The following is a 12,901-nucleotide window of genomic DNA, read 5'->3' on the forward strand; positions in this document are numbered from 1 at the left end:
ATATATGTATATATATGTTTTTGTTTTTTTTTTTAATTCCTTTAAAAAAAAAATTGTATGTCTGCAAGGAAGTATGGATGTATGATATTAAAGAAAATGTAATTTTACCTCCAGAGAAAACGCTGATGGTCCAGATCTTCAGGAGACTGTCTTGCCCACAGGACGCCAGTCGAAACTGCACAGTTCTGTCATCTGAAAACCAGGGAAGAAAAACAAAACCAAAAACTGAAGTCGTCACATCAAATGTTGAAAGAGAGCAGCTGGTCGAAAGGTATGATCTTTAGCTGTTTGTCATTCTATTGTTATGCGTGATAATCAGGCCGCAGAAGAAGATTCTGAAGATCAAACGGTGTGAAGAACCAACTGTTTTTTTTTTTTTTGATGCGTTTCTCAATCACAGGGTACAATCAGTGGCTCTCACTGCTGAGGATGTTGGGAGCGAAGGCGCAGCAGGTGACCCCGAGGTCGTGGGCGTTATTCTCTTTGTGGAGCTGCTTCATGTGCAGGTCCCACAGTCGCAGGTCTCCGTAGGTGGATCCGCTCATAAACATCTGACTGCACGGGCTGAAGGAGCAGGCCACCATCGTTGTGTCTTGCACCGTTCCGGTCCTTTGTAGAAAAACAGAAAATGCTGCATCAACAACATTGTTACAGCTGTGAGACATTCACAGTCATTGTTACGCTCAGGCAACACATTGTAAATGGCAAACAAAAATGAACGGGGGTTCCTGAAACACTTCAATAAAAAGGAACACACAACTCGTGTGTACTGCATACTGTACAGTATGTCTATGAATTTCTTAACCTGAAATGGCTTCTGCATCACAGAGTTACAGAATATGGCATCCTACTAGAACCCATCCCTTTTTCCCAGAAGGAGAGCAAATTCATTTGCGTTTTTTCCGTTCATTTACAGATTTCAAATCAAAATCAAGTAGACTCTCGTCAATTTTAAAACAGCAGACTCAACAAAATTCATCTCAAAGTACAAACGTACGAATGTGATCATTGTTTACAGATCTGACTTCACCTCTTTAGCTGTTTGGATGGGAAATCCCACAGAGCCAAAGAGCCATCAGAGGCACCGGACACCAGGTGGAGCGAGTCGGGAGACACTGCGCAGATCCTCACAGGGCTTCGGCCAGGGTGCTCCAGAACAGCCTCGACGTCGCCGCTGTCCATGGACCACACCAGCGTGGTGGCGTCGGTGGAGCAGGAGGCCAGGAGGCGGCCGCAGGCGCTGAAGCAGCAGCAGTGGACGCCGTAGCCATGGCCCTTCAGCGGGGAGAAGGGCAGCTCGGAGAAGTCGCTGGTGTTGTAAAGCCTGATGGTTTTGTCACCGGAACACGTGGCCAACAGGCTGCTGGAGAAGGCGCACCAGTTGACGTCATCCAAGTGGTCCTTCAAAGTGCAAACCAGTAATGTCTTCTGGACAGGGGCTCCTGTGAAATCAGCAGAAAGTAGATGTCACAATGGTGACACGAAAATAGTGTGGAAGAAATCTGTCATGGTTGTGCTGTGTAAAGTGACAGCAATGACCTTTGATCCATAAAACCCAAACAAACTCTGTGCTAGAAAAAACGTAAAGCTCCAGGCTAACACTCTGCGATAAAACATGAATGTCCTGTTTTGTTTTGTTTTTTTGTCCCTCTGGAAGCATTTATATGTGGATTATTTAGAAGCCTGGAAGCACAACTGAAGTTGTTAATGTCACATTCCAGGACGTTGTTCTCTATTCTACTGCAAGCAGAAGTTGTCTGTGGTGTATACTGCTGACGCTGACCAGCTAGTTCCAGTGCATGTATTTTACCAACATCATTTTAAACGGATTAAATGTGAGAGAATGTGCTCTTCTATACATCGTCATGTCGTGACACGAACTTCAGAATTAAGTGATAACCGAAACACGAATTGTGTAGGACAGACTTGTGGCTAAAATTAGCGACACAACTGAATAACAGTTTTTCGAAGAATAACCCGGAAGTAACGTTATTACAATCTTTCTAACGATCAACGGGTAACGGATGACGAGCAATGCAGATGCGTGACAACCAGTGCTACTGTCACACAACCATCTGTTGTCAACACAGTGTCTCCCGACGCCATCTTTAGTACTTGCATCATAGACACTTGGATGTATATAATTAGAAATATGTATCAATACATTTTAAGGCTCGTCCATTAATGTTTAATGAAATTTTAACTGAAACTGCCTTCGCTTTACTGACATCCGTCAGTCCGTTATCCGTGAGGGCAATGGAAACCAAGTCAGCACAGGGTACGTGTTAACTAAGTATAATAAAGGTGTGCAACAATAATAATAATAATAATAATAAAAAAATGACTTCGAACGCTTAAAAACAACATGCATAACTTTGTTTACGTACCTTTTTCCATCTTGCCGCTTTCCGTCACCGTGGATTGACTTCCTTGTTTAGCCAGCTGACCATGACGTATGCTTATGACGTCACCGCCAGCCAACCGGCACGCTATGGAGACCATCATGCTTCGTTTTCACCATCCATAGCCATCTAGTGGTCAAATTGCGGATTTTTTTTATTTTTTTTATTTTTTTAATTTTTTTTTTCTAAGGTGGAATCGAAACCTAAGAAGCACCGCGGCGAATGTGGCGCCAACTTCAGCGTCGTACTGATAAGGCACATTCCTTCCTGTCTTTGATTATTATATATTATTCACATAAATAGAATTCAAAACGCACATGTATTTTCTATAAAGTCACTAAAAACAGCTGTTTTCCATCCAATAAACATTTAACTTTACGTAAAGAGCATATCCGGCAGGTGTGTAGCATCCAGCAGGCTACATTGCCGTCACCATGTCTCTGCAGTTGGCCAGAATGTAAAACTGCTCAGTTTCTTAGCTTTCGCCTGAAAACCCATCATAGTTTGTATAAGAAAACTGGGAGACAGCTGCCGTTCCTTTCCAGTTCCCAAGGAATTTGCTCTGGAGGGGAAAAGTATTTACTGAGAGAGGCAGAAGTTACCTGGTTTTAGCCGATCAGTGTGATTAGGGTTCATGTGATAGCTGTGGACATGCAGATGATGCAACATATGATCAATGTTTTAGTATTTATTTAGCAAAAATAGCTACATGTTACACACTGGCCCCTTAATTTAATTCAGATTGTAATAAAAACATGATTCCTAATTGCGGGTAATAACACGTTTAATCCACATCCACATCTATCATCAACTCGATCTGTTTTCTCAAATCAAAATTTGCACCAAGAAAAGCCTCCCGTGGACAGGTGTTGAAAAAAAAAACAAAAAAACCGTAACAAAACACCAAAAATGAACAAAGCGTCTGGTTCGTCCGGTGCGATTGCTACGTCCACGTCAGAAACAAACAAACAAATAATAATCTAGAAACCGACAAACAACTGGCCATTTGGATGTACGGAATAGAAAATAAAACAAGGTTCACTCGTTTACGTTGAAAAACATCCTTTTAATAGGTCCGTGCCACACACTAGTGAAAAATAAAGCTCCTACAAAAGAATGATACTTTTCTTCCACAATATCTTAAATAAAGTAACTTCAAGTACTCTTGACTTGGGTACAAAAAAATCTAGCTGCCTCCATCAGGCCACAACACACAGCAAGGTTCAACACAGTGGTTACAAATGGCCTTAGGTCCTCTGTATTGTGGCGGATTACGAGGAAATGCTTGTGGAAGCAAAGGTGAATGCTTGTTTCTTTGTCTTCTTTTCTGGTGAGGAATGATTTCTGTGTCACTGTCCAACTTTGGAGGCCTTGTTGGATTGAAATCATATAACGAGAGAGAGAGAAAAAAAAATGTCATAAGAATGAGAAAAAAACTAAAAAACAATAACATCCCCTACATGCCCCTGTTGGAAGGGTAGGCACTACCAAGATTAAGGATACCACAGTGTTTGCAGAGGATTATGTTTACACTGTACAAACAATATTTATGATAATGTTTTCATCACGTTCACTAAAATAGAATGCTACAATCATTCTAAGGCATAAACAATATCTTAATATTCTTAAACAATTTTTACACATCGTTCCAAACAAGACATAATATTGACATTAATAAACAGTATATACACAGGAATTACTATTGTCTTAACTGTTCCTCTGCCGATCCTGTAAATAAATGCAGTTTTACAGTTTGAACAAATGAACACAGTCCTCTGAAGCCTCAAAGCACTGAACAGTGTAAACAGTTTTTTTTTCTTGGCTTTGTTTGATATTTGGGAGAAAAAAAATTAAAACACAAAAACACATTCCTTTCTTTTAATTCAAAGCAGTTCAGCTGATTCTTCCTTTTCATAGAAAATGAAGTGGACCTTGATTCATAAATAATTATTACAAAATTAAATACATTCACTATGATACGATTAAATAACAAAAGACTATTTACAGGTAGTGGAAAGTATTCTAGCGCAGACACATCAGTGAACGTTGAGGATTAATTCAGTGCAGTGTTCTGAGACAGGGAGTGGTATTGCACTACAACACCCCATTTTTCTGGGACTCTTTGGGGCTTTTTTTTTTTTTTTTTTTCCTGTTGTAATAATATCCAGCGCACTTTATGTAACAATTTCTTTTTTTTTCCTTCTTCTCAAGGTGACGTCTCTCATTTGCACACTACGGGCTCGCTAATAGTAAGGGTTTGACTCATTATTCAGTCTGCAATGCCTCAATCTCTATCAGAAAAAAACAGAAAAAAGTAAAACCTGGTGCTCTGGTATGAAAGATTGAATGGGTCCATGGGGTAAAATCTAACGAGTCATTTAGTTTGTCTGTTTGAGAAGCTCCGTCCAGCGCTTCTCAAAGAACTTCCTCATGTTGTGACCAGCCCGACCAATCTCTGAATTGTCTTCATTGAACTTTTCACAGTTATCAAACACCAGGTTGACGTCGATGATGAACGTCTCCAAGTTTTGATACCTGAAATGAAACAAAACCGATTGTGAGTCATTAAGTGTGTGAGCTACAACTATAATTTGGAATCTGATGAATCTGACTTTGGTTTCATAATAAGTAAGTAAAGCTTCACATACGGCAGAAAATGAAAAAAAGGAAGAAAAAAAATGCAACTCAGGTGAGAGGAACTTACTGGCTGCTCACAAGCTTCTCACGTATGGTGGAGAAGTCCATCGGTTTCTTGATGACCTTCCTGTATCCCGGGACCGATTTCAGGTTGACGGGTGTTAGGAAAGGCCATGCATCCTGATGGCGTTCCAACTCAGCAAGCAGCACCCTGTTGAATGCAAATGCAAACAGACAGAAACACACACACACACATACATGCACATTAAATACAAAGGCAGAGTTTTATTTTGGTAAAGATAAAAGCCCTGGGTGTCACAGCGAGAGGCCGTGCTTTACGGGGGTTGTCAGCGCTTTGATCAATACTTACATTAGCAATCAACTCATGCTGGCAATAAATTATTCACCAACCTTCTACTGTCTCTTGGTACTGTGAATCTCTTTTGTTGTTGTATTATTTTAGTGTTTGCTCCACCAAATCAAACAGCAGATGGAATGAATGTGATTCAAACTGAGACCAGCAACAAAACCATCTCCTCTGAGTCGATGGTCAGAAGAGTTTTCTGAGTTATTTGAATAATCAGGTCGGCGTTCAAGCGACTTGAATCGTCAAAACCTGTATTTCCATGTGTGCTGTGGATTTGTGAACAGAACAATTCTTCATTGTCGCGTTGGATGGCAGCTGGTCTGCAAAGTGACAGCTAGTCGACAGAAAGGGGCGAGCGAGTGAGTGCAGGCCAGAGGTTCACACCTGCATAATCCCAGGTCCCTGTTGTTGTCTCGGGCTGTCTTGGCTCGCTTCACGCACACAGGGCTCTCCTGATTGGCTGCTGGCAGAGCAGGTGAGCCCTCCTCCGGTTTCCTTTTCCTGTTGGCGTCCTTGGCAGCCTTCTTGGGCGTGCTGCTGGCGCTGGCTGGGTCGTCCTCCGACACGTCGCCGTTGTTGGCCTGCTGCTTTCCGTTCTTCTTGGCCTCTCCGCCTTTCTTACTGGCTGCGGCACTAGATGCTACTTGTTTGCTTGGAGGTTTTTTGCTTTTGGGGGATGGGCCACTTGCCTGCCACAGAGGTAACACATCATGAGCGTTGTGTAGTTAATAGTTATCAATACTTGTCATGCCAACAGAGCGTTTTCTCAAAACAAAAGATTGTTGAACTCGTTTACACGGGGTTCAACAAAGCAGATCGAAAACAACGTTGCACCGTCTCATCCAATGGAAGTTTCATTCAGAAAAAGAGTCAAAAGTGAAACCTCTCTAATCCGATTACTAAATCTGTGTGAATGCACCTCGTGATTGCAGTGTTCCTTTAAAGTAAGATTTTAATGAGATTTCTGTGAACCAAGCCTGATCTAACACATTGAGACGGAGAGAGAAGGGATGAGAAACCTTGGATATGCAGGCCGGGCAGTACCAGTCTCCCTCTGGGATACTGGTGATCTTGGGTTTGTGACAGTAAGTGTGGCAGCCTTTGTCACAGCCGTCACACAGCAGGAGGAGATCCTCGTTGTCGCCCTTCTTGCACATTTGGCAGTACTTGGAGACAAGTTAAAACAGAGGAGCATCCGTTAACATCCAGCCTGCCGTCGCTGGTTTTAATTCGTTTTTTCCCCATCAACTGCTCACCACTTTCATGATGGAGCGCTCCCAGGCAATGGACTTCTGCAGCTGCTGGATGCACATGGCCAGCTGGGCAGCACTGCGCACTTCAGTCAGGGCTTTTCTCCACACCTTCATTCCGTGGGCCACCTCCTCCTCACCGCTGCAAAGAAATACGTAGGGGCGACAAAGAGGATGGTGAGCGACGTAACGTGCACACAACGTGGGAATTTACAGTGAGCACACACACCTACACACCTACACACACACACACACACACACACACGCAAAAGCAGCATCTGTGACACCGGCCGCAAAAAACAAGACAAGAAAACCAGAGAGCCGGATGTGCAGAGATGTGCAAGAGGTGTTTTGAGGGTCTGGAAGGGAGGTGGGAGAGGTGCACACCATTCTGAATTGTTCTGAAGGAGATGGGGGGAGAGGTGTTCATGCAGAAAAGTGTAAAGGATTAAAACCTGCGGAGGTGTGTTTTCGTAGAGGGAGGGGACCAGTACGCACAAGACCAAAGTTACTGACGCACGACACCATGCAGATGACGGCAGGGGAAATGAAAACCATCCAGTCAAACGATGCCTACGTAGGAAATGAAGCCGGGCAGAGTCCCCACTCCGCCCCCCCACCCCCACCAAAAAAAAAAAAACTGCACAAGACCATGAAAACAAAAATGCAACAAGCCACCACAAAACTCTGCAGTGAAAGCAGCAAAGACTCCCCACTTTCTGCTAGTATGGGAAACAATAAAAACAGCACACACAGGAGAGGGGAGAGGTCTCAGTGGGGAGGAGAGTGGGGAACTTTGGTTGGAGAAATGACCTACCCTTCCCTGTCAGCACTAGTGGATGGGGCGGGGGCGGGGACAGTGACCGTACCCACATTATCCAGCCTGATCTGAATGGTGGTACCTAAGGGGCTCCTCAGGTACCTTCTCTCGATGTTGCGCTCCAGATCGGCCAGACGTGTCACGGCTATGTCCAGCGGGTTGTCCGGGTAACGCATCACCCCGCCCTTCTCCCCCCGCTCCTCGGGGTGCTGCTCCCTGGGGTCCCTGTCTGCCGCGCTGGCCGCCGCCGCCGCCGCCGTGGCCTTGGTGGGGGGTTTGTGCTCGTAATACACCAGGTCCTCGCGCTCAGACTGTGGGTCAGGGAAAGTCCAACCCTGTAAGAGCAGATTTTGTTGTTGTTTCTTTTTTTTACCCCTCTTCCCTTGTGTTTACAAAGAAAGCGAGTCGTGGACTCTATTAAAACAGGCCTGAAAACGTTCTTATTTGAACAGGCTGTTAAATGAGAGGAGAGCACGCTGGCGTTTGTTTGTTCGCCGCTTCTAAGTCTCTGTTGAAGTTTTAATTGTGTTGATTCACACTGCTGCTTTTCTTTATCTTGTTTTTATCTGTAGCACTTTGAGATTTCATAATGAAAAGTGCTTTATAAATAAAATATTATTATTATTATTATTATTATTATTATTATTATTATTATTATTATTATTATTGTTATTATTAATAAGTGATTGTACTTAAGTTTGTACTTCCTCCTACTCCTTTTCGCTCATGTAACCTAAACGCAGCTTCTATTTTGTTTGATTTTTTGTGTTTTTTTCTTTTTAACTGTTTTCTTTTTTTTTTATTCCAGCTGTTTTTTTTTGTTATAATTTACATGATCGAAATAAAGTATTCAAATCAAATCAAACCAATTGTCATTATTATCATTATGATGATGATGGCTGGGGTTCTACCTTGACCTGCAGGCTGGCCGCTGTCACCTTCCTCTCCAGCTCCTCCACCTGCTGCAGCACGGCGATGTCCATCTCCATGGCCTGCTCCTCCACGCACCAGCCCCGCACCGACTCCACGCTCACCTGGCTCTCCTCCAGCTCGTGCAGCTCAATCATGGCCACTGAGCAAACAGCAATGACACGTTTAAGCAACGGCAAAGGGGAGGCGAGCAAACACACACACCCGTGCAGAGAAGCACGTGTGCGATAAAAACCAAACACGCCTGGATATTCATGAGCGTCTATGATGAATAATACAGCACTTGAAGTGTATTCAAGGATCATCAAGGACATGCGGCGACAACAGAAAATAATCTTCTGGCTGTGTGCTCTCGCTTGTTCCCGCCACTTACCGTCTCTGTGTTTGGTGCAGACCTGCGGGATCATCTCCAAGTATTTCTGAATCTGCCTCTGGAGGCCTTTCTCTCTGATGCCTCGGCTGTGAAGAGCGTTGACTAGGGCCCTCAGCTGCTCCACGTCAGACACCCTCCACCAGCCAGTCAGCATGTCTGAGACCACCAGGGAGAAACAGGACGAGTGAGCCAAAAGAGGCGGCCGCGCATACAAACACACCGATGGTGTTATAAAAAACACAACAACACTCAATTTTCAGTTGAGATGGAAACTTTAATAAAGCGCTGTGGATGTTTTTGTTTTTGCGCCTCTAGAAAATGGACGGACGGATGGAAGGATGCTTTTTCTTTTCACCCGAACAACATCCCTTTTCTTAAAAAAAAACAAAATTTTTTTTTTTTGATTTTTTATGTTTCACTTTGCCTGTTTCAGTAATTTTTGTGTTTACCTTTAAAGTCAAGTCTGTAAAATTTGGCTTGATTTATGATTCTTAAATTGGTAAAAGCTGAACATTCTGCTCATAAATACATTAATAAAAATGTAAATTTGCATTTTTTTCTGCAATGGAAACACCTTCAAATCCCAATTGTGCTTTGTCAAAATTTTAGAAATATTGCTTTTATTTTGAAAAAGGAAAGCAACACCTCCCCACCCCCAAATCGATCCAGGGGGTTGGACGCAGCCTCAGCCAATCACACTGTGTCTGTTGTGCACTCACCCTCAGGAATGGGCTGAGGGCTGGGATGGTCCAGTGACTTGGGCATCTCCAGTGTAGGTGAGATCTTGTCAATGCGAGGTAAAGGTGATTCACTCTTGCTGGAGACGCTGGCGGCTGTGTTGCCCTCCAGGGAGTTGGCCAGCATGGTGCTGGGGCTGCTGCACAGCGGCAGGCCGGGACTGATCATGCCACTGGGCCAACTACCAAAAGAAACTCCCAGCAGTGAGCTGCACGACTTCATCTGGGGGGGAGACAAGACACACAGAGAGGGTGAGAAAGATGGGAGGCAGAAGGTTTTTAAAGGTCCAGTCTGTAACATTTGAATGCATTAATAAAAGAGTAAACTCACAGCACGAGCAAAGTCATTTGGGTTTCCAACCCTTAGAACGGTTCTCATACACACTACCGGTGATAAGTTTGGCCACATACTCCTGATTTAAGGGTTTTTCTATCATTTTCATGACTATTTACACTGTAGATTGTCACTCAAGCCATCAAAACTATGAATGAACACATATGGAATATGTATCAAACAAAAAAGTGTGTCCTTAAAAATTAATCATTTACACACTGGACCTTTAACTTGTGAAAAGTAAAAAAAAAAAAAGATGCAACAGTTAGCAATGTGTGCATTGCGGCGCCCCCTGGGGGCCTCACCTGCAGGGCTGACAGTGGGTAGGCGAGCAGGCCAGCTGGTTGGTGGGGGCTGCCTGAGGCCGAGGCAGCGGAGGGGGTGAGGGGCAGAGCCGGGGACTGCGGGGGAGACCTGGGCCTGGCCGGGGTGGAGGAGGCCTGGGGGGGCAGGCGGGGCGGCAGCGGCGGCGGTGGCGGCGGCGCCCCCTGGGGGTTGACAGTGAGGGAGGCCAGGTCGCAGGGGCTGCGTGGCAGCAGGCTGAACCAGTGGCCGCTGCGCTCCGTCAGCACCCGCAGCAGCTGGTCGTTGGTCTGCAGCTGCAGGAAGGGGGATGAGGCTGGGAGGGTGTCGCCCGGGGCGAACAACGAGGCGGCGGCGACGGCGGCGGCGGTGGCGGCGTCAGTGGCGGCGGTCACGGTGGAGGGAGGGGCTGCTACAGCTGGCTGGGAGGTGTGGTGGCAGTGGGAGGGCGCAGCAGTAGGAGGCGCTGGTGGGCTGCCGTTCAGCTTCACGTGAGGAGCCTCCTTCACGTCAGAAGTCTCTTTGGCCGCGTCGGCGTCCCTCAGCGCGCACAGCCCCACCTGCTGGTAGAACAGAGGGCTTTTCTTCTCCTCCTCCTCCTCCTCCTCTTCCTCCTCCTCTTTCTCCTCCTCCTTGGGCGACTCCAGGCTGAGGGCCAGCGGGCTCTGGGCGCCCAGACCAGGAGCCGGCTGCTCCTTCTGAACCTCCACCTCCTGCGGTTCGTCCTTCACCTTCACCTCCTCCGCTGCCCTCCTCCTCCTCTGCCGCTCCTCCTCCAGCTCCTCTGGAGCTGCGGAACAAGCAAAGACAGTAAGAATGCGTTTTCTCTGTGATCATTCCAACGTTGCAGACAAAAACAAGTGGTGTTTTTTTAATTTCTCAAGGTAGACAGCTTCAACATGAACACTGAAAGGTCCAGTGTGTAAAATTTGGCTTGATTTATGATTTTTGTATTAGTAAAAGTTGCGCATACTGCCCAGAAATACATGAACCAAAGTGTAAACTCGCTTTCCTACCCTTAGAACAGTTCTCATACATATAAGAATAAACACAGAGCAATAAGGGTCTTGCTCCTAGTTAGCTGCTGTCCGACAGAGGACTAAATACAAAACTCGCTTTCAGTTTAATATTTTACACACTGGACCTACAAATCGGTCTTCTTTCAGGAATTTCTGTGAAAAGCTCAGTGAAATGAGTCTGAAAAGGTTGGACGCACCTTCTCATGCAATTTACAACTTTCTACACAGCAGATAGATACTGAAGACATCAAATATATGAACAAGATATATGTAATTGTGCAGCAAAGAAAAACACGTTAACTTATTGACATAAGTTACAATAACTGTAAATATGCATTTTATGAAAGGTGGCCTGCAATGTCAATAGTCATGAGAATGAAAGACAAGACATTAAATTCATAGAGTGTCCAAACTGTTGACTGCTAGTGTGTTTAAACCCGTGCTCGTGTGCATGTGTGTAACTACCTTCCCCACTTTCCATGGCCTCAATGAAGACGCCTCCGCAGTGGGGCAGCACCCAGTACCGGCGGCGGTAGCGGTCCTGGCCGTACATCATGGAGCGCAGAGAATGGGAGATCTCAAACAGCTTCCTCCTGGTTTGATGATGTTGCTGCAGAACACAAACAGAAGACGCTTGCTTAGTGAGGACACTAATTGAATGTAGACACCTGAGAAAAACAACACAGCCGGATTAAGGTCCGTAGGAGCTGTGATATGATCATCAGTACAGGCAATGTAAATGAGGCCATTCATTAAAACTAATTAATGCCAATTATTTTGGCGCATTCTGCAGTTCAATACATGTGATTGTCTGTTTGCACTGTGTTTGACAGCATTCCGACACTGCGGCTAATTTGTCACTTCTAAAGTCCTATATATTATCTCCGGTATAGAAGATGTTTTGCATAGTAACCTCTGGCATTAAAGGGTTTATTTGTAATTAAAAACGAGCTCGTGTTTCACAATCGTACCTTAAATGTGCGCGCAACCAAACAGCAATAAAAGTCGACATATCTGTAGTTTGTGTAATCAACGTTGTTTCCCCAAGAGACTTCTTAAAGCTCTGCGCATCCCATTTTTTAATCATGCATTATCAGCGTCAACCAGCCGTGCACTCATTTTTTCTAATTAACGTTAATAGGTATTTAGACTTGTTTCATTACAAAGCGGAAACACACCTTTGCTAATTTCTCGATCTGCTTCTCCAGCTCCTCCACGCTGGTGGCCTGGTCCACGTCATCCTGCAAGGACACAAACCAGCTCTGTGAGTCACTTCAGAGCTTCTTCAAAGGGGGTTTGATAGCCAATCAAACCCTGGATGTCTTGTGTTACCTCGTCGTAAGTCTCCGCCTTCTTAACCTTTTTGATTTCTTCCTCCTCTTCGTCGTCATCGTCGTCCGCCGGGTCGTCGCTGTCCTCGTCGTCGTCGTCGTCGTCCTCGCTGTCTCCGCCCAGCTTTCTCTTGCGCTTGGTGGCTGAGGACGGGGTGCAGACGAACTGGTTCTCCTCCACACCCATGCTGGCTTCCCTCCTCCCGGTGCGCTTGGCGTAGATGGTCCTCAGTCTGCACAAACACAGCCGGGTCAGCGCGGCACTGCGAGGGGATTTTCAGTGCTGTCTTCACACAAAGACGGAGATCTTCTTACTTTTTCAGTTTCCCTTCCATGATGATCTTGTCCTTCCTCATGTTGGCCATCTGATCCAAGCTCTTGTCAATCTCGCTGCAGTG

The 12,901-nt window shown here is 45.3% G+C and overlaps 2 protein-coding genes across 15 annotated transcripts in view; both read right to left on the reverse strand.

Moving 5' to 3' along the window:
* wdsub1 (WD repeat, sterile alpha motif and U-box domain containing 1) overlaps nucleotides 1-2,479 on the reverse strand; it is an 11,197-nt gene extending 8,718 nt beyond the window's left edge. Inside the window, exons 1-4 of the mRNA XM_076047394.1 lie at nucleotides 2,388-2,479; nucleotides 1,031-1,442; nucleotides 422-609; nucleotides 109-192 (exon numbers count right to left, since the gene is read on the reverse strand). Of these exons, the coding sequence (XP_075903509.1) occupies nucleotides 109-192; nucleotides 422-609; nucleotides 1,031-1,442; nucleotides 2,388-2,397 (694 nt within the window). The 5' untranslated portion in view covers nucleotides 2,398-2,479. The remainder of the gene's footprint in view (nucleotides 1-108; nucleotides 193-421; nucleotides 610-1,030; nucleotides 1,443-2,387) is intronic.
* Nucleotides 2,480-3,168: 689 nt separating this feature from the next.
* Nucleotides 3,169-12,901, reverse strand: part of baz2ba (bromodomain adjacent to zinc finger domain, 2Ba) — a 70,138-nt gene continuing 60,405 nt past the window's right edge. For 5 of the 14 annotated variants that reach the window (XM_076047586.1, XM_076047576.1, XM_076047556.1 and 2 more), the window contains 14 exons: nucleotides 12,819-12,893; nucleotides 12,505-12,736; nucleotides 12,351-12,413; nucleotides 11,638-11,782; nucleotides 10,156-10,943; nucleotides 9,499-9,739; nucleotides 8,780-8,935; nucleotides 8,388-8,548; nucleotides 7,474-7,811; nucleotides 6,663-6,798; nucleotides 6,426-6,572; nucleotides 5,791-6,095; nucleotides 5,107-5,250; nucleotides 3,448-4,937 (listed from right to left, as the gene is read on the reverse strand). In XM_076047586.1, the coding sequence (XP_075903701.1) occupies nucleotides 4,781-4,937; nucleotides 5,107-5,250; nucleotides 5,791-6,095; nucleotides 6,426-6,572; nucleotides 6,663-6,798; nucleotides 7,474-7,811; nucleotides 8,388-8,548; nucleotides 8,780-8,935; nucleotides 9,499-9,739; nucleotides 10,156-10,943; nucleotides 11,638-11,782; nucleotides 12,351-12,413; nucleotides 12,505-12,736; nucleotides 12,819-12,893 (3,088 nt within the window). In that variant the 3' untranslated portion in view covers nucleotides 3,448-4,780. Of the gene's footprint in view, nucleotides 4,938-5,106; nucleotides 5,251-5,790; nucleotides 6,096-6,425; nucleotides 6,573-6,662; nucleotides 6,799-7,473; nucleotides 7,812-8,387; nucleotides 8,549-8,779; nucleotides 8,936-9,498; nucleotides 9,740-10,155; nucleotides 10,944-11,637; nucleotides 11,783-12,350; nucleotides 12,414-12,504; nucleotides 12,737-12,818; nucleotides 12,894-12,901 lie in introns of all 14 variants that reach the window. The other 9 variants (XM_076047606.1, XM_076047601.1, XM_076047594.1 and 6 more) reach the window with 5 other exon arrangements.

The sequence above is a fragment of the Nelusetta ayraudi genome, unplaced genomic scaffold (assembly GCF_046127955.1).
Source record: "Nelusetta ayraudi isolate G7.1 ecotype Tasmania unplaced genomic scaffold, CSIRO-AGI_Nayr_v1 ptg000005l, whole genome shotgun sequence".
Lineage (NCBI taxonomy): Eukaryota > Metazoa > Chordata > Actinopteri > Tetraodontiformes > Monacanthidae > Nelusetta > Nelusetta ayraudi.